Source organism: Tachyglossus aculeatus, chromosome 22, assembly GCF_015852505.1.
Source record: "Tachyglossus aculeatus isolate mTacAcu1 chromosome 22, mTacAcu1.pri, whole genome shotgun sequence".
Taxonomy (NCBI): domain Eukaryota; kingdom Metazoa; phylum Chordata; class Mammalia; order Monotremata; family Tachyglossidae; genus Tachyglossus; species Tachyglossus aculeatus.
Window position 1 is genome coordinate 59278738 of NC_052087.1, and position 18908 is coordinate 59297645.

General features: G+C 56.5%; 1 protein-coding gene across 4 annotated transcripts in view; it reads right to left on the reverse strand.

Moving 5' to 3' along the window:
* CHKA (choline kinase alpha) overlaps nt 1–17185 on the reverse strand; it is a 36310-nt gene extending 19125 nt beyond the window's left edge. For all 4 annotated transcript variants that reach the window (XM_038765107.1, XM_038765105.1, XM_038765106.1 and 1 more), the window contains exons 1-2: nt 16819–17185; nt 2762–2873 (exon numbers count right to left, since the gene is read on the reverse strand). In XM_038765107.1, coding sequence (XP_038621035.1) covers nt 2762–2873; nt 16819–17153 — 447 coding nt within the window. In that variant the 5' untranslated portion in view covers nt 17154–17185. The remainder of the gene's footprint in view (nt 1–2761; nt 2874–16818) is intronic.
* Between the last annotated feature and the right edge of the window lie 1723 nt (nt 17186–18908).

The window sequence follows — 18908 nt, forward strand, 5'->3', positions numbered from 1 at the left end:
GGTAGGGTTCCCTGGGCCATCCTGAAACCCCGTTCCCAACGCCTGATCCAATGGGGTCCTTCATGCTCTCTCCCACGCCCTGCCCTCCGCACCTTCCAAGGCCTGTTGACACCGTACCCCGAATGCCCCACAGATGTCCACCATGGGAGAGGATGGCTCCAGGCGCCGAGGACAGAAGAACTCGCCACCAGAAGTCAAAAAGCTGGAGGCCGCCCAGAGCCCGGCAGGCGGGCGAACCTGGGGCCAGGAGTCAGGTGGCACAGCCAGGCTCTGCTGGGCTCTGGTCCCCTTTAGCTGGACTGAGGAGGTCTGGATAATTCCCAGGAAGCAACAGAGCTTGGACCCTCATCCTTGCACCTCACACGCCCCTACCCTGTGCCACTGGCATCAGCCTGGTGTCTCCCAGCTTGGCCTCAAGCTCCGGCCGAGCCCGCCCCGGGACACCCCACTGGGAAAGACCCTCAGGAAGAGGGTCTCTGTACCAGGAAGCCACCCTTCAGAGAAGCCGGCCAGCCTCTTGTCCAAGCCCAGGATGAGCACACCGGAGCAGGCCCCCATGTACCACCAGCCCAGACCCAGGCCCCGCTGACCGAGCAAGACATACTAATGCCCGGACCTTCCGAAACACACGGCAACGAGCGTCCCAGGACCCCCCGGCCCCCACCCTCCAGGCCAAAAGACAGTCGACTCCCCCTTGACCATTCCCCAAGGACCTTCCCCAGAGCCGGCAGCAGGAAATAAACTATGCGTGCCCTGGGAGGAGGCCACCGCCGTGGCCGCTGCTACAGCTGGGGTCTCAAATGAGAGACCAGGGTGATAAAGCGCAACCAATTTCTTGAGAACCATCCATCGGGCAAAGATGGAGACGAAGCACCACTGCGGGTGAACGATCAATCCATCCTTCTTACCCTGGCAGAAAGGAAGCCCCTTTCAGGGAGGAAGACCCCCTCATCTGACGGCACCGCCGGGGCAACTGGCCAGCGGGGACCGCTTTCTGAAAGGAGTCTGGTTCCAAACCAACCTGGGCCCAGCCACAAACTGGGTTCTGATCAATGCCGTCCCCGGCCAATCAATCAATCGATGAGCATTTGCTATGGGCAGAGCACTGTACCGAGAGCTGGGAGAGTACAATGCAGGAGGATTATCAGACATGTTCCCTGCCTACAACAAGCTTATACAGTCTAGAGGGTAGGGCCACAAACTAGATTCTGATCCGTGGGTTTCGGGGAGTGCCGAACCCAGCCACAGACTGGGTTCGGATTAGTGGGGCTCGCGGGCCCCGGATGCTATGTTAGGATATAAGCAGGATTCTGGCTACTGGGGTTTTGGGGGAGCATCTTGCTGCCAACAGAGTTCAGGAGCGGCAGTCATACGGGAGAGTAGAGGGGGAGGGGGGTGGGAGGGGGGGCAGCACACCTCAGTTCTCTCTTTTCTAACTGGGTAGAGCCGACTGCACTTTCAAGACGCTGTTCGCTACCTCAGTTTGGGCCCCAGAAGGAGCCTGGTTTTTGGCTCCGGAATCGCAGCTGCAGATCTGAATTTTGAGTCTGGGCCACTGGCGGGAAGCACGATCTGGAAGAGCAGGATGTGGGAGAACACTCTGCCGCCCCCGGTGCTCTCTCCATCCCCCTTCTTCTGGCTGTGAGGACCCCTGCCCCAAGCAAGGCTAGGAGGGGCGGGGGAGCTCGAGGAAGAGTGTGTCCCTGCCCTTGGATGGGGCCCTGTGCCAAGTTCCCGCAGGGGGCAGGCCCCGGAGCCACCGACTCCTCCAGAGGCCCAGATGGACCCCAGACCAGCGGTCTCAGTCCCGGGATGCTCACAAAAAGCTCCGGGGACGGTAAGCGGGGGGCGATGGGAAGAAGGTTGAACCTGTGGACCAGCCAGGGCAGAGTTCCCGGAAAGGCCTCGTTGCCCAGCAGAGCGCTGGATCCCTGCAGGGCGACCGGCCGTAGGGCAGGATGCCACTGCTGGGGTGCCCAGTGCGCTGAGCTCCCTCTGACCGGCCCCAACATAACAACAATAATGGCATTTGTTAAGCGCTTACTATGTGCCAAGCACTGTTCTAAGCGCTGGGGAGGATACAAGGTGAACATTGTCCCACGTGGGGCTTACAGTTTACAGACGAGGGAACTGAGGCACAGAGAAGTGAAGTGACTTGCCCAAAGTCACACAGCTGACAACTGTCAGAGCCGGAATTTGAACCCAAGCCCGTGCTCTTTCCATTGAGCCACGCTGTGGACGCAAAGCGACACAGCCTGGAGCAAACAACAAACTGGGGCAATTTGGGTTTGGGACAGAGGCCGGGTTAGGGAGCCCCGTCAACGCGCCCGGTCAGAGGCCCGGAGCCGCCTCCCACTCCCACCCACCCAACCCCACAGCTGCCCAGCGCACATGCCCCACGGCCCAGTGGAACAAGGCCACGGCCATCAAGAGACCCGTTGGGCGGGCCTGCAGGCTGATGCGGCGAGACTGGGATATTACCTCAGGCACTGGGTAAGCCCAAGGGGTCTCCTTCCACTTGGCACCACCCTCCCGGCCCAGCAACTCCACGTGGGGTCCACTCGGTGCCCCCAGCGGGGCAGGGTCTCCCCGAACGGCTGGGGCGGCCCCGGGCCCAGAGTGAGCACTGACTCCGTGGCGTACCGGGTCGTCTGCCATACCAGGTGTGCCCTCGACGCTGTCCCCGCACATCCCCTCCCCTCCGCCCCGTCCCATCCTCCAGGGCTCCAGGGCATGGTGGCCCAGGGGGTGTGGCACTCACCATCTGCAGGATGGCCCCGTAGAGGCGGAGGAGGACTCGGCGCGGCTCGCTGCCCACTGTCGGGACGCTGTCGGGCAGGGAGCAGCGATACAGCATGTTGCTCAGGCCGCCTCTGTGCGCCCAAGCCGCCGGGAACGGGAGAGACAGACGGACGGATGGACGGACCGTGAGAGGGAGGGAGAAAGGGAGAGAAGTTAGTCACGGCCAATGGTGACGGGGAGCGTGAGCGAAGCCCCCCACACTGAGGCTGCAGCGGGAAGGAGCCGCGGGCCCCGGTGGCCTGGCAGAGCATCCTGAGGCCCAGACCCACTGGGTCAGTCAGTCAACCACATTTATTGAGCATTTACTGTGTGCACAGCACTGAACTGAGCGCTTGTGAGGTGATAACAATAAACAGACACATTCTGTGCCCACAGCGAGCTTACAGTCTAGAGGGGAAGACAGATACTAATATGAATTACAGACATCATCATCATCAATCGTATTTATTGAGCGCTTACTATGTGCAGAGCACTGTACTAAGCGCTTGGGAAGTACAAATTGGCAACACATAGAGACAGTCCCTACCCAACAGTGGGCTCACAGTCTAAAAGGGGGAGACAGAGAACAAAACCAAACATACCAACAAAATAAAATAAATAGGATAGATATGTACAAGCAAAATAAATAAATAAATAAATAGAGTAATAAATATGTACAACCATACATGTATGTAAGTACTGTTGGGCTGGGAGAGGGGATAAATAAAGGGAGCAAGTCAGGGTGACACAGAAGGGATTGGGAGGAGAGGAAAGGAAGGCTTACTTAGGGAAGGCCTCTTGGAGGAGATGGGCCTTCAATAAGGCTTTGAAGGGTGGGGGGAAGAGTTATTGTGCGTCTGTCTGCTGGGTGCCCAGTTCTGCCCTACCTGTGCCAGTTAGGGGAGGCTCAGGCCACCTGGCCCCATGGGGGGAGGAGAGGGAGAGGAGGAGGGGAAGCCAGGGGGAAGGGGAGAGAGAGGGAGAGAGGCCAGCTGGTTTCCAGCTAAGTCTCGCCCGGTGACCGGGGACAGGCCGGCCGCGTGGCTTGATATAGTCCGCTCTCAGGACAAGTCCTGGGCTCTGTGTGAAGGCTGATGCCCCGTGGGCTCCGGGCTCCCCTCGGGTAGGAAGCTCCCAAAGCCCATTCCGAGTCTGGGCCCTGAGCCCCAAGGAGCGGTAGCAGACACAGACTCGCTCAGGGCCAGAGATCCTGCCAGGGCTGAGGGGTGTGGGCCAGGAGACTCCGGGCAGGGGAGGGTGGCAGAGAAGGCAGAGCATTCCAAGTGCCCTCAACTATGCCTTTTCGCCCTGCGGCCAGAGAAGATGCTAGGCGGAGCCCTCTCCCTTGGGTGCCTCACTCCCTTTCCCCTCCAGGCCCCGGCTCAGCCCATCTTGTCCAGCCCCCTGCCTGGCACAGTTCTTTTCCCACTCAACTCGCCGGCCCCACTCCCAGTTCTGCCAGCCTCGCTGTTGCTTCCCTCAGGCAACGCTCTGGCCCAGCAAGTCCTGCACCCCTCTGAGGGAGGAGAATGAATCGGCTAACTCTGGCTCTCCCCAACGGCCAGCACAGCACCACACCTATAGTCTAGGCCTGGGCTCGGGGGCCCCCAAGGACAGGTCCAGCCCCTAATGAAGGGGCAGCGGCCACCAGGTACCTGGAGGAATCTTGGGGAGGGAGGAGAAGAGAGACCGGACCATCGGACTCCCCAGCCTAGCTTCCTCGAAGGCTGAAGTCCCAGATGCACCTGACCCCAAATCCTACAGCCCTCCCCCGCCCACCCCCTTCCCCTAAGACACAGAGGCCCCCCACATTTTCCTCTCCTCCTCCCCATTCCCCCCGCCCTACCTCCTTCCCTTCCCCACAGCACTTGTATATATTTGTACGGATTTATTACTCTATTCTGCTCGCCCATATTTACTATTCTATTTATTTTGTTAATGATGTGTATATAGCTTTAATTCTATTTGTTCTGACGATTTTGACACCTGTCTACATGTTTTGTTTTGTCGTCTGACTCCCACTTCTAGACTGTGAGTCCGTTGTTGGGTTGGGACCGTCTAGAGGTTGCCGACTCGTACTTCCCAAGTGCTTAGTACAGTGCTCTGCACACAGTAAGCGCTCAATAACTATGATTGAATGAATGAAACTGGTGTGGTCAAACAAGAAACTATTCCCAAAGCCGGGGAAGCTGCTCTCACAAGATGCCACTCAGCCTCAAGTACAGGGTTGGGGGCAGATTCACGGGCCAGTGTCCAAATGGGTCAGGTCACTGGCGGAGGGTCAGGGGCACTGGATGGTCCACGCTCGGTCACTGGGGAAGAGTCAGGGGTGGGGGTGTTGGAGGGTCTGTGCTGTATCCCTGGAGGAGAGTCACGGATGGAGAGAGGATAGTCAGGGGTGATGGATGGTCTGGACTGGGTAACAGACGGAGGGGCAGGGCAGAACCAGGGGTATTGGATGGTCCAGGCCGGGTCGCTGGGGGTAGTCGCGGGTTCTGGACGGTCTGGGCTGGGTCACTGGATCAGGGACCAGAATAGAGTCTGGGATGTTAGATGGTCCAGGCTGGGTCACCGGGGGCAGTCAGGGATGGTCTGAGCTGGGTCACTGGACGATGGGGCGGGAGGCAGGGCACAGTCAGGGGTGCTGCACCATCCATTTGAGTGCTGGAAGAATGTAACGCACCGCTCACCCCAAAGGGGACTTTGCCGGGGGGCAAATGCTGGCTCCTGGCATGGGGAAGCCAGGTAGGGCTGCCCACCGAAGCTCTAGCACAGAGTCGTTCTCTGAAGCCCAGGCCTTGGGGTGCAGACTGGGCTCCTCCAGGGCTCAGTGCTGCACTGTACCTTCTGCAGGTACCTAGGAAGAACCATGGAGGAGCAGGAGGTGAGGGGGTGGCAGCGGCTAGAGCTGGACGAAAGGAGTAGGGCTGGGGCATGAGGCCCAGGGCAGGACGGCACTAACGTCTATATCCATAATTGATTGTAATTTCTGTCTCCCCCCTGTAGACAGTGAGCTCCTCGAGGGCAGGGAATACGTCTATCAACTCTCTTATACTCTCCCTAGTGCTGAGGTAGGACAGTTATAGTTGGCCCTATTTTAGGGCCCAGGTCGTGGTGCCACCGGAGAAGTAGAGAAGCAGCGTGGCTCGGTGGAAAGAGCACGGGCTTTGGAGTCAGAGGTCATGGGTTCAAATCCCGGCTCCGCCAACTGTCAGCTGTGTGACTTTGGGCAAGTCACTTCACTTCTCTGTGTGTCTCGGTTACCTCATCAGGAAAATGGGGATTAAGACTGTGAGCCCCCCTTGGGACAACCTGATCACCTTGTAAACTCCCCAGTGCTTAGAATAGTGCTTTGCACATAGTAACTGCTTAATAAATGCCATTATTATTATTATTATTAGGACAGGGTAGCTGAGCTTTGTGGGGGAAGGGAGGAGGCTGACCAATAAGACGCCCGGGAGCCACTCCCCACAGCCTTCCCGCTCCTCGGGGCTGGTGATCTGGGGAGGGCCCTGGATGGCAAGACTTCTCCGGTGGCACCACGACCTGGGCCCTAAAATAGGACCAACGATAACTGTCCTACCTCAGCACTTGGGAGAGTATAACAGAGTTGGTAGACGTGTTCCCTGCCCTCGAGGAGCTTACTGTCTACAGGGGGAGACAGAAATTACAATCCATTATGGATGCAGACATTAGTGCTATGGGGCTGAGGGTAGGGGTGTGTGGGTGGGGTGAATAAAGTGCAGAGATCAAGGCAAGGGTAACCCAGAAGGGAGAGGGAATAGAGGAAATGAGGGCTTAGCTGGGGAAGGCCCTTTGGAGGAGATGGGATTTTAATTACGCTTTGAAGGTGGGGAGAGTCATCGCCTGCCAGGTAAGAACCAGGAAGGAGTTCCAAGCCAGGGGCAGGACGTGGGCAAACAGCGGGCGGTGAGACAGACAATATCGAGGTAAAGGGCGTTAGGTTGGCATTGGAGGAGCAAAGTATGTGGGTTGGGTTGTAGTAGAAATCAGAGCCGATTGAGTGCTTGCAAGCCAATGGTGAGGAGTTCATGCTTGATGCAGAAGTGGATGGGCAACTACTAGAGGTTCTTGAGGAGTGGGGAGACAAGGACAGAACTTTTTTTTAGAAAGATGATCCGGGCAGCAAGGTGAAGTATGGACTGCAGTGGGGAGAGATAGGGGGCAGGGGAACTCAGTGAGGAGTGGGAGGAAGGACAGGTACTGAATCCCCATTTTACTTATGAAGAAACTGAGGCCCAGGAAAATGAAGTGACTCGCCCAAAGTCACCCAGCAGGGACGTGGTAGAGCTGGAACAGGAACCAAGGTTCTTTGGCTGCCAGGCCTGGACTCTTTTCACTAGGCCACCCTCCCGCAGACAAGTTACCAGGTGGAGTTGTGGAAAACGTCCAGTTTTTAACTCCTTGCTCAAATCAGCGTGGCTCAGTGGAAAGAGCATGGGCTTTAGAGTCAGGTCATGGGTTCAAATCCCTGCTCCGCCAATTGTCAGCTGTGTGACAGCATCAGCCTTCTCTCTGATCTCCCATCCTCGTGTCTCTCCCCACTTCAATCCATACTTCATGCTGCTGCCCGGATGGTCTTTGTCCAGAAACGCTCTGGGCATGTTACTCCCCTCCTCAAAAATCTACAGTGCTCTGCACACAGTAAGCGCTCAATAAATACAATTGATTGATTGATTGACTTTGGGCAAGCCACTTAACTTCTCTGTGCCTCCGTTACCTCATCTGTAAAATGGGGATTAAGACTGTGAGCCCGCTGTGGGACAACCTGATCATTTTGTAACCCAGGGCTCAGAACAGTGCTTTGCACATATTAAGCGCTTAATAAATGCCATTATTATTATTATTATTATTATTATTATCATTATTAAATCCTCCAGACCCTTGGGCAACAGGGGCCCTACCGCATTCACAGAAGCGGCCACTTCTCGGCCCCAGGGTGGACCGACAGTTCCCACGGAGTCGAGGCCCAACGGCCCCTTCGTGGGGAGGGCACAGAGGGCTGCAAGCAAGGGGCGTGGAGGGGGGCTGCGAAGCCCACCTCAGTTCCAGACTGAAGTGCTATCAGAGGTACCCAGAACTGGGGGTCTTCCCCTAGAGCCACAGCAAGGTTAGCCGTTCTCAATTAGGGACATGTGTGTATATGTGGGTATCTGCTGGGGGGCCAAGGTGGGGTGGGGGACGGTTTGGGGCAAAGGAAGGGCCATTTATTCAGCTCCCTGATGCCGTGTACACAGACCTTTACTCCTCCAGCCAACTCCTCAGATCTTCCTCTATCATCCCCCGTGACTCCTTATCAGTGTCAACATACCGAGGGGGATAGGACAGGGGACACAGCACAGGGGACACAGCGGGGATTGCCCAAACATCTGGGTCAGTTTCTAGGCTAAAGGGCAGGAGTTCCCCCTGCCCTCCCCCCACCCCCACACCCCTTGGCATGGAAAGTGGCACAACACAGAGGCTCAAGTCTATTTCCACCGGGGCCTCCAGCTTCATCCTGACTAGGACCCCTAACCCGCCGGGCCTCCCTTTAGCAGAGCAGAGATGGGCCGCAGGCAAACCGTGGTTGTCCAACCGCCCAGTGGTTCCGTTCTGTGTGAGCCGGAGCCCAGCTTCGAGGAAGAGCATCAGCTCCTGGAGGGAGGGGTCAGCCTGGCTGGACAATAGCCTGGCGGTCCAGAGGTCCCGGCCAGACAACCCTAATCGGCTCTCCCACTTCTGACCCCTGACAGGCCCAGGACGGGGGTCCACTGCTTCCCCGGGGCAGGTCTGGTTCTGGCAACAACCCACGCCCAAGGCCCAGGGGCCTCCGGTTCACCCAGCAGCTACAATCTCAAATGACTCCGACAACGAGGGTCTCCTCATAGATCCAAGGGCTTAGGCGATTCAGAGTGAGGAGGGGACAGGAGGCTTTAAGCTGGGAAGGAGCAGGACGGCCTCCCTCGCTTTCCAGCCCCTGGATGCATTTGGGGCACCGCCATGACAGACGGCCACATATATGGGAGTACTCGATTTGTACTTCCCAAGCGCTTAGTACAGTGCTTTGCACACAGTAAGCGCCCAATAAATACGAATGAACGAACTCGGGGGGCTCCAAACTAAAAATAAGGCCAAGATGCAGAAACCTGTTCCCCACTCGGGGTCGGGTTGGGGGGTTGGTTCCCCACCACCTGCAGATCATCATCATCATCAAAGACGGGCAGATACGCCCGTCTTTCTAGCCCTCTTCGCTCCTCAGATGGGCCATCGACCACCACCACCTCTGCTTCCTCTCCTCCAAATCCCTACTCGCCCCCCACAACCTGGCAGCCCTCCCCCTACTTCCCCAGGCTCCAACGAAACCGCTCCCTCCAAGGTCAGCCCCGTGATCCCTTCCTGGCCAAACCACCCAAGCTCTGTTCCAACCTAATTCCCCCCTCGACCTCTGGCCTTCCTTCCACACTGGGGACCACCCCCTCCTTAATCAATCAATAGCTTTCACCGAGTGCCTGCTTTGTGCAAGCACCCTACTGAGCGCCTGGGAGATGCCAACAGAGTTAGTAGACGCGATCCCTGCCCTTAAGAAGTTGACAATCTAGTGGGGGAGATAGACATTAAAATAAACGGGAGGCAGGGAGAGCATCAGAGTCCAAGTACACAGTAAGCGCTCAATAATTACCACTGAATGAATGAATGCACGGGTGAGGAGGCTGGGTTTAGGGGGTGAGGACTCAAGTGCTTAGGTGACAAGGAGGTGCTGGAAGAATGAATATAGTAGGTGGGAAATAGGGTGGGGAGATGACAGATGAGTCAGGAAACACCTCTTACAGATGTAATTTCAGAAGGACCTTGAAGATGGGGAGTCTGACATCGAGAAAGGGATGCGTGACGGCGCGAGAGTGCCAAGAACGAGGTCCAGGGAGAAGGTTGGCACTACGAGAGGGAGTCGGGGGAGGCTGGGATGTGGGGGGAGAGGAACCAGGTAAAGGAGGAAAGACAGAGCTGACTGAGGGGCTTAGAGACAGTAGTCCTCTCCGCACCAAAAACAAACTCCGCGCCACTGGCTTTAAAGCTCTCCATCCCCTTGCCCCCTCCTACCTCAACTCCCTACTCTCTTACTACAACCCAGCCCACACACTTCTTCCAAAATGCTAACTTCCCTGTTCCTCGATCTCTTCTATCTCGCCGCCAGACCTCTCACCCACATCCTACCTCTGGCCTGGAATGCCCTCCCTCCTCACATTAGACTGTGAGCCCAATGTTGGGTAGGGACTGCCTCTATATGTTGCCAATTTGTACTTCCCAAGCGCTTAGTACAGTGCTCTGCACATAGTAAGCGCTCAATAAATACGATTGATGATGATGATCAGACAGGTAATTGCTCTCCCTCACTTCCATGCCTTCTTGAAGGCACGTCTCATCCAAGACGCCTTCCCTGACTAAGCTCTCCTTGCCTCTTTCTCCCACTCCCTTCTGCGCCTCCCTGACTCGCTCCCTTCATTCATCCTCCCTCCCCCAGCTACAGCACATATGTATATATCAATCAATCAATCAATCGTATTTATTGAGCGCTTACTGTGTGCAGAGCACTGTACTAAGCGCTTGGGAAGTACAAGTTGGCAACATATAGAGACATCTGCTATTTACTTATGTACGTATGTAGGGATAATAATGATGGTATTTGTTAAGCGCTCACTATGTGCAAAGCACTGTTCTAAGCACTGGGGAGGTCACAAGGTGATCAGGTTGTCCCCCGGAGGGCTCACAGTTTTAATCCCCATTTTACAGACGAGGTCACTGAGGCGCAGAGAAGTTAAGTGACTCGCCCAAGGTCACACAGCTGACAGTTGGCGGAGCCGGGATTTGAACCCATGACCTCTGACTCCAAAGCCTGTGCTCTGGCTCAGTGGAAAGAGCCCGGGCTTTGGAGTCAGAGGTCATGGGTTCGAATCCCAGCTCCACCACATGTCTGCTGTGTGACCTTGGGCAAGCCACTTAACTTCTCTGAGCTTCAGTTCCCTCATCTGTAAAATGGGGATTAAGACCGTGAGCCCCACGTGGGACAACTTGATCACCTTGTATCCCCCCCCAGCGCTTAGAACAGTGCTCTGCACATAGTAAGCGCTTAACAAATGCCATTATTGTTGTTGCTATTGTTTCCACTGAGCCACGCTGCTTCTCTAATAATTAATGTCTGTCTCCCCCTCTAGCCTGTGAGCTTGTGGGCAGGGAATGTGACCGTCGCTGTACCTGCCCAAGTGCTTAGTACACAGAAAGCGCTCAGTAAATTCAACTGAATGAATGAATGGTCAGGAGGCCCTGCTTGAGGAGGAGATGGATGGGCATCCACTGTAAACCTTACTGGCTAACCTTGGCTTTTCCGACAGTCCTTTCGCCCGAGTGTCCGCCACTCTCTGGCTGCTTCCCGGTCTCTTTCAGCCTCCCGCCGCCCCCACCCCGGGCCCACCCCAAGGCTCAGGTCTGAGTCCCCTTCTCTTCTGGCCAGTCTCCCCGCGTCACTCCGTTCACCGCCCGGTGTGGATGACTCCCAGATGGACCTCTCCAGCCCCGGCCCCCTCTCCTCCTCCGCAGTAGCGTTCCTGATCCCGATTTACCTGTCCCACCGACCCCCCGCCTCACTTTCCCATCACAGTGGACGCCGCCACCCCCACCCCAACAGCAGCCCCGGTCCCCTCCCGGCCACCTGGCCCGTAACCTCGGGACTGGCCTTGACTCCTCCCTCTGTTTCCCTGCCCTAGTCAGTCTGTCTCCAACCCCCTGTTCGCTCTGCCTCCGCAATATTTACTGAATCTGCCGCTTCCTCTCTCAGCTCCCTGGCCCGCGTCCTATCTCTGGCCTGGATAGCCCTCCCTCCTCAAATCTAATCACACTTACCCCCTTCAAAGCCCTACTGAAGACTCACCTCCTCCAGGAGGCCTTCCCAGACTGTCTCCCTTTTTCTCTGCGCCCCCTCCCCTCCCCATCACCCCGACTCGCTCGCTCCCTTCGCTCTACCCCTCCTCCTTCCACAGCCCTTGGGTATACAGGTACAGGGAAGCAGCGTGACCCAAAGGAAAGAGCCCGGGCTTGGGAGTCATAGGTCATGGGTTCAAATCCCGGCTCTGCCAATTGTCAGCTGTGTGACTTTGGGCGAGTCACTTCACTTCTCTGTGCCTCAGTTCCCTCATCTGTAAAATGGGGATGAAGACTGTGAGCCCCATGTGGGACAATCTGATCACCTTGTATCCTCCCCAGCGCTTAGAACAGTGCTTTGCACATAGTAAGCACTTAAATGCCATCATCATCATCATCAGGTACATACTTATTATTCTGTTTATATAAATGATGTGTATATATAGTAATAGTTCTAAGCACTGAGCTCTGTTCTAAGCACTGAGTAAAAATAAAAATAATGGTATGTGATAAGTGCTTACTCTGTATCAAGCACTATGGGTAGATACAAGGTAATCAGGTTGTCCCACATGGGGCTCACAGTCTTAATCCCCATTTTCCAGATGAGGTCACTGAGGCACCGAGAAGTGAAGCGACTTGCCCAAAGTCACACAGCTGCCAAGTGGCGGAGCCGGGATTAGAACCCACGACCTCTGACTCCCAAGCCCGGGCTCTTTCCACTAAGACACGCTGCTTCTCAATCTACAATTCTATTTATTTATATTGATGCTATTGATGCCTGGTTACTTGTTTTGATGCCTGTCTCCCTCCCTCTAGACTGTGAGCCCATTGTGGGCAGGGATTGTCTCTATTTGTTGCTGAATTGTACTTTCCAAATATTTAGCACAGTGCTCTGCACCCGGTAAGCACTCAATAAATTGTCTCTGTTGCCAACTTGTACTTCCCAAGCGCTTAGTACAGTGCTCTGCACACAGTAAGCGCTCAATAAATACGATTGATTGATTGATTGAAATACGACTGAATGAATGAATGAATGACAGAGCCGGGGCCTGAGAGTCAAAGGGCCTGGGTTCTCATCCTGGCTCCATCACTTGTCTGCCGTGTGACCTTGGGCAAACCACTTCACTTTCCGGGGTCTCAATTCCCTCATCTGTAATATGGGGATTAAGACTGTGAGCCCCTTGTGGGGCAGGGACAGGGTCCGCTCCAATTTTTTTGCATCTTCTCCAGCGCTTAGTACAGTGCCTGGCACAAAGCATCATCATCATCATCATCATCAATCGTATTTATTGAGCGCTTACTGTGTGCAGAGCACTGGACTAAGCGCTTGGGAAGTACAAATTGGCAACATATAGAGACAGTCCCTACCCAACAGTGGGCTCACAGTCTAAAAGGAGGCACTTAATACCACAATTATTATTATTTTTACTCCTCACTGATCACTATTTCTACACACTTGACTCCTCTATTGCCAGACTACTCCCCTCTCTACACTTTGTTCTTACCTCCCCGTCTCTTCCACTGCTTTCCCCATCTTCAAAATCCGACTGAGATTACATCCTCTCCAGGAAGCCAACAGCGATTAATCTCTCAACTGCCTCCCCCCCCACCCCCACTCTCTCCCTTACTGCAAGCCCTCCCCCCAATCCGCTCCCCTAACTAGTAGTTCCATACAGGTCTTTACACTGGATCGGGCCCCGTTACCTCTAGTTGATTTTAGTATCTGGGTCCCCCAGTACCTGTAAACTCTTTGAGGGCAGGGAACGTGTCTACTGACTCTATTGTACTCTCCCACGTGCACAGTACAGTGCTCTGCCGAGTAAGCGCTCAACAAGTACGACTGATCCATCGAGGCCCTTGTCCTCTCCAGTCCATACATCATTGGGCTGCCTGGAATATTTTCCTCAAGAACTGCCTGAGGAAAAGTCTCCCCACTCCTCCGGGGCACCCAATGGCTGCCCATCCATCTCCGCATCAAGCGGAAACTCCTGGCAACCAGCCTTAAGCCCTTCACTCGGCTTTCTCCCTGGCACCCGTTCTCACTCCTCTCCTACGGCACCCCGGGGCGGTGGTGGTGGTGGCACTGCCAACCTCAAGCCAACCTAGTCGGGGTGCCTCGTTCCTAACTGTTGCTGTTGTCATTTTGCCCCGCATCCTCCCTCCCCCTTCACTTCGGCCAGCACTCTCCTCATCTTCAAGCAACAAAAACAATAATGTTCAGTGCTTACTATGTGCCAAACTTACTATGTACTATGTGCGGGGGTAAACACAGGGTAATTAAGCTGTACCAAGTGGGGCTAACAGTCCTAATCCCCAATTTACAAATGAAGTCACTGAGGCACTGAGAAGTTAAGTGCCTTGCCCGAGGTCACACAGCAGACAAGTGCGGAGCCGGGATTAGAACCCATGTCTTCTGAATCATCAATCGTATTTATTGAGCGCTTACTGTGTGCAGAGCACTGTACTAAAGCGCTTGGGAAGTACAAGTTGGCAACATATAGAGACAGTCCCTACCCAACAGTGGGCTCACAGTCTAAAAGGGGGCTCACAGGCTAAAAGGGACTGAATCCTTCTGAATCCCAAGCCCGTGTTCCTCCTCCTGGAATCACACCACCTCCAGGAGGCCTTCCCTGATTAATTTCTTTATCTCCCAAGTCCTACCCTTGCCTACAGCTGCCATTTCAATAATAATAATAATTACGGTATTTGTTAAGCGCTTACTATGCACCAGGCACTGTACTAAGCCCCGGGATAGAAAAGCTAACCGGGTTGGGCACAGTCCTTGTCCCACATAGGGCTCTCAGTCTTCATCCCCATTTTACAGATGAGGTAGCTGAGGCCCAGAGAAGTGAAATGATTTGTCCAAGGTCACACAGCAGTCACGTGGCAGAGTCAGGATTAGAACCCAAAACCTCCGACTCTCAGGTCTGTGCCCTTTCCACTAGACCACAGTGCTTCTTCCAAGTACTTCTTCCTGCCTCTACCTCATGAGCACCTTTACACGCATCATTATATTTTAATGTCCCTTCCTGGGCGGTAAACTCCTTGAGGGCATGAATTCATTCTTTCAATCGTATTTATTGAGGGCTTACTGTGTGCACAGCACTGTACTAAGCGCTTGGAAAGTACAAGCTGGCAACATAATTGTGTTGTGTCTTCCAGGAATCGTGCCTTCCAGCACCCTGTACTCTTTCAAGTGATCAGTCCAGTGTTTAGCACACAGTAGGAGCTCAGTTCTCCTGACAAATGGGGGTGAGGCTGGTGCCCGTGGCTGTGGGAGACTCCTGACCCAGGCCAGGTGACCGGACTGCTCAGCTCTGCAGTGGGTAAAGGGGGCATGGCCAACCTCAATGTCCACCCGGGGCTTCAGGTGGCCATAGCCAGATGGCAGCCTGGGGCATAAAGTGAGGTCCCTGCTCCCCAAATAATAATAATAATGGCATTTATTAAGCACTTACTATGTACAAAGTACTGTTCTAAGCGCTGGGGAGGTTACAAGGTGATCAGGTCATCCCATGGGGGCTCACAGTCTTAATCCCCACTTTCCAGATGAGGTCACTGAGGCCCAGAGAAGTGAAGTGACTTGCCCAAAGTCACACAGCTGACAATTGGCGGAGCCGGGCTTAGAACCCATGACCTCCGACTCCAAAGCCCGGGCTCTTTCCACTGAGCCACACTGCTTCCCCCCCAAAATGATGAGGGTGGGGGTGGGGGGAGGAAGAGGGCAGAGGGCCCCCAGCCCAGGAAAAAAGGGCTGGCAGGGGTTGGCTACCACCCCCCCCCCCCCGGCCCCCCCGGGTCTCCTCCCTTCAGGTGGCCTCCTCCTTCGGCTCCTCTATTCCCACCCGGGGCAAGTGGGCGGCTGCGCTACACTTCACCCTGAGATGATGAGGAAGGGCTCCCCAAGTTCACCAGCGGAGTCCACTGATCCCTGAGGAGAAGGGGGTCTCTGCCTGAGGCGGTGGGATCAGAGAAGAGAAAAGGGAGGAGGGGAGAAGGAAGATGGGAAAAAGTAGCAGAGGGGAGAGGGGGAGAGGAGAGAGGAGGGGGGAAAGGGAGAGGAGGGGGAGGAAAGGGGGGGAGGGGGAGAGGGGAGGAGGGGGGAGAGGAGAGGAAAGGGGACGGGGAGGAGAGGGGAAAGGGGGGAGGAGGAGAGGAGGAGAGGGGGAGAGGAGGGGGGAGAGAGGGGAGGGAGAGAGGGGAGGAAAGGGGAGGGGGAGAAGTGGGGGGGGAGGGGAGAGGGGGGAAGGGGAGAGGGGAGGGAGGAGAGGGGGAGAGGGGGAAAGGGGGGAGGAGAAGAGGAGGGGGGAGAGGAGAGGGGAAGAAAGGGGAGGGAAGGGAGGGGGAAGAGGGTGGGGGAAAGGGGGGAAGGGGAGAGGAGGGAAAGGGGGGGGAAAGGGGAGAGGGGGGAAGGGAAGGGGGGAGGAGGGAAGGGAAGGGGGGAGGAGAAAGGGGAGGGGGGAAAGGGGAAAGGGGAGGGGAAAGGGGAGGGGGGAAAGGGGAGGGGGAAGGGGAGAGGGGGGAAAGGGAAGAGAGGGGAAAGGGGAGAGAGGGGAAAGGGGAGAGAGGGGGAAGGGGAGAGAGGGGAAAGGGGAGAGAGGGGAAAGGGGAGAGGGAAAAGGGGAGAGGAGAAAGGGCTGAGAGAAAAGGAGAGGGGGGAAAGAGGAGAGAAGGGAAAGAGAAGGGGGAAAAGGGGGAAAGGGGGGAGGAGGAGAGGGGGAGAGGAGAGGAAAGAAGAGGAGAGGGAAGGGAGAGGAGAGGGAAGGGGAGGGGGGAAGGGGGAAAGGGGAGGGGGGAAGGGGGAGAGGAGGGAAAAGGGGAGAGGGGAGGAAGGGGGAAGAAGGGAGAAAGGGGGAGGAAAAGAGAGAGGAGAGCAGAGGGAGGGGAGGAAAGGGAGGGAGGAGAGAAGGGGAGAGACACGGGGGTCCTCCGGGGAGGGGGGGTGCGGGCGGGTGGGCCGCGAAGCCCCGGGGTCCCGGCGGCCGAAGCCAATCTGGGGGGGCGGGGGGCGAAGCGGGGGGGGTCCGGGCCACGGCCGCGGCGCCGCCTCGGGCCGGGGGGCGGAGCCTCCCGGGAAACGGTCCGCCGGTTGGCGGGGGGGCCCGTCGTCGGGGCCCCACTGACCTGACGACGGCGATGAGGAACTGGTCCTCGCGCAGCGCCCGCCAGGCCCCGGGCAGGAACTGGCGGCACCACAGGTAGGCCCGAAGGCGGGTGCGCGGCTCGGGAGGCTCCTCGGCCGGAGGCGCCGGCACCGGGGGCACCGGGGGCACCGGGGGGGGCACCGGCACGGGGGGCACCGGCACCGGCGGGCGGGGCCCGGCCTCCTTCCCCACGGCCTCGGGCGCGGGGCCGGCGGGGGCGTCTCCGGGGCCGCAGCCGAGGAGCAGTCCCAGGGGGGTGGGCTCCGCCTCCGCGCCGCCGCCACCGCCGCCGCCGCCGCAGAACTTGGTCTTCATGCCCGGGGGGCGGCGGGGCAAGGGCGGCGTCGGTCGCTCGGTCTGTCGGTCGGCCTGCCGGTCGGTGTGTCGGTCCGTCCGGGACCCGTCCGCCCGCCCACCCGTCCTCCCCCCGCCGCGGCTCTGCGCGCTCTGAGCGCCCGCCGCCGCCGCTCCGCCGCTACACCGCGGCACGAGGACCTGCGGCCGTGACGTCACAGCCCCAGCCCCGCCCTGATTGGCGCCCCCCGACGCCGCCGCCTTCTCATTGGCCCGGCCGCCGCCCTCGCCCCGCCCCCAGGCGGGGGGGCGGGGGGAGTAATAATCAAAATGATGGCATTTGGTAAGCGCTTACTATAATAATAATATGATGGCATTCCATTCATTCATTCATTCATCCAATCGGATCTATTAGATCTATCTTTTAGACTGTGAGCCCACTGTTGGGTAGGGACCGTCTCTCTATGTTGCCAACTTGGACTTCCCAAGCGCTTAGTCCAGTGCTCTGCACACAGTAAGCGCTCAATAAATACGATTGATGATGATCTATTGCGCGCTTTAGCGCTGTACTAAGCGCTTGGGAAGGACAAGTCTTTTAGACTGTGAGCCCACTGCTGGGTAGGGACCGTCTCTAGATGTTGCCAACTTGGACTTCCCAAGCGCTTAGTACAGTGCTCTGCACCCAGTAAGCGCTCAATAAATACGATTGAATGAATGAATGCCCCGCTACACCGCGGCACGAGGACCTGCGGCCGTGACGTCACAGTCCCAGCCCCGCCCTGATTGGTGCCCCCCTCCGCCACCGCCTTCTCATTGGCCCGGCCGCCTCCCTAGCCCCGCCCCCCGCCCGCCCCGAGGCGGGGGAGGGGGGGAGTAATAATCAAAATGATGGCATTTGGTAAGCGCTTACTATAATAATAATGATGGCATTCCATTCATTCATTCATCCAATCGGATCTATTGAGCGTTTACTGTGTGCACAGCACTGCACCAAGCGCTTGGGAAGGACAAGTCTTTTAGACTGTGAGCCCACTGTTGGGTAGGGACGTCTCTATATGTTGCCAACTTGTACTTCCCGAGCGCTTAGTCCAGTGCTCTGCACACAGTAAGCGCTCAATAAATACGATTGATTGACGTATATATGTTTGCACGTATTTATTGCTCCATTTATTTTATGTGTACATATTTAGTCTATTTTATTTTGTTAATATGTTTTGTTTTGTTGTCCGTCTCCCCCTTCTAGACTGTGAGCCCGCTGTTGGGTAGGGACCGTCTCTCGATGTTGCCAACTTGGACTTCCCAAGGGCTTAGTACAGTGCTCTGCACACAGTAAGCGCTCAATCAATACGATTGAATGAATGAATGCCCGGCGCCGCCGCTCCGCCGCTACACCGCGGCACGAGGACCTGCGGCCGTGACGTCACAGCCCCAGCCCCGCCCTGATTGGTGGCCCCCGCTGCCGCCGCCTTCTGATTGGTCCAGCCGCCGCCCTAGCCCCGCCCCCTTTCCCGCAGCCCTCCCCGGGGCGGGGGAGTAATAATCATAATTATGGCATTTGTTAAGCGCTTACTATAATAATAATGATGGAATTTATGAAGCGCTTACTATGTATATGTATATAAATCAATCAATCGTATTTATTGAGCGCTTACTGTGTGCAGAGCACTGGACTAAGCGCTTGGGAAGTACAAGTTGGCAACATCTGGAGACGGTCCCTACCCAACAGCGGGCTCACAGTCTAAAAGGGGGAGACAGAGAACAAAACCAAACATACTA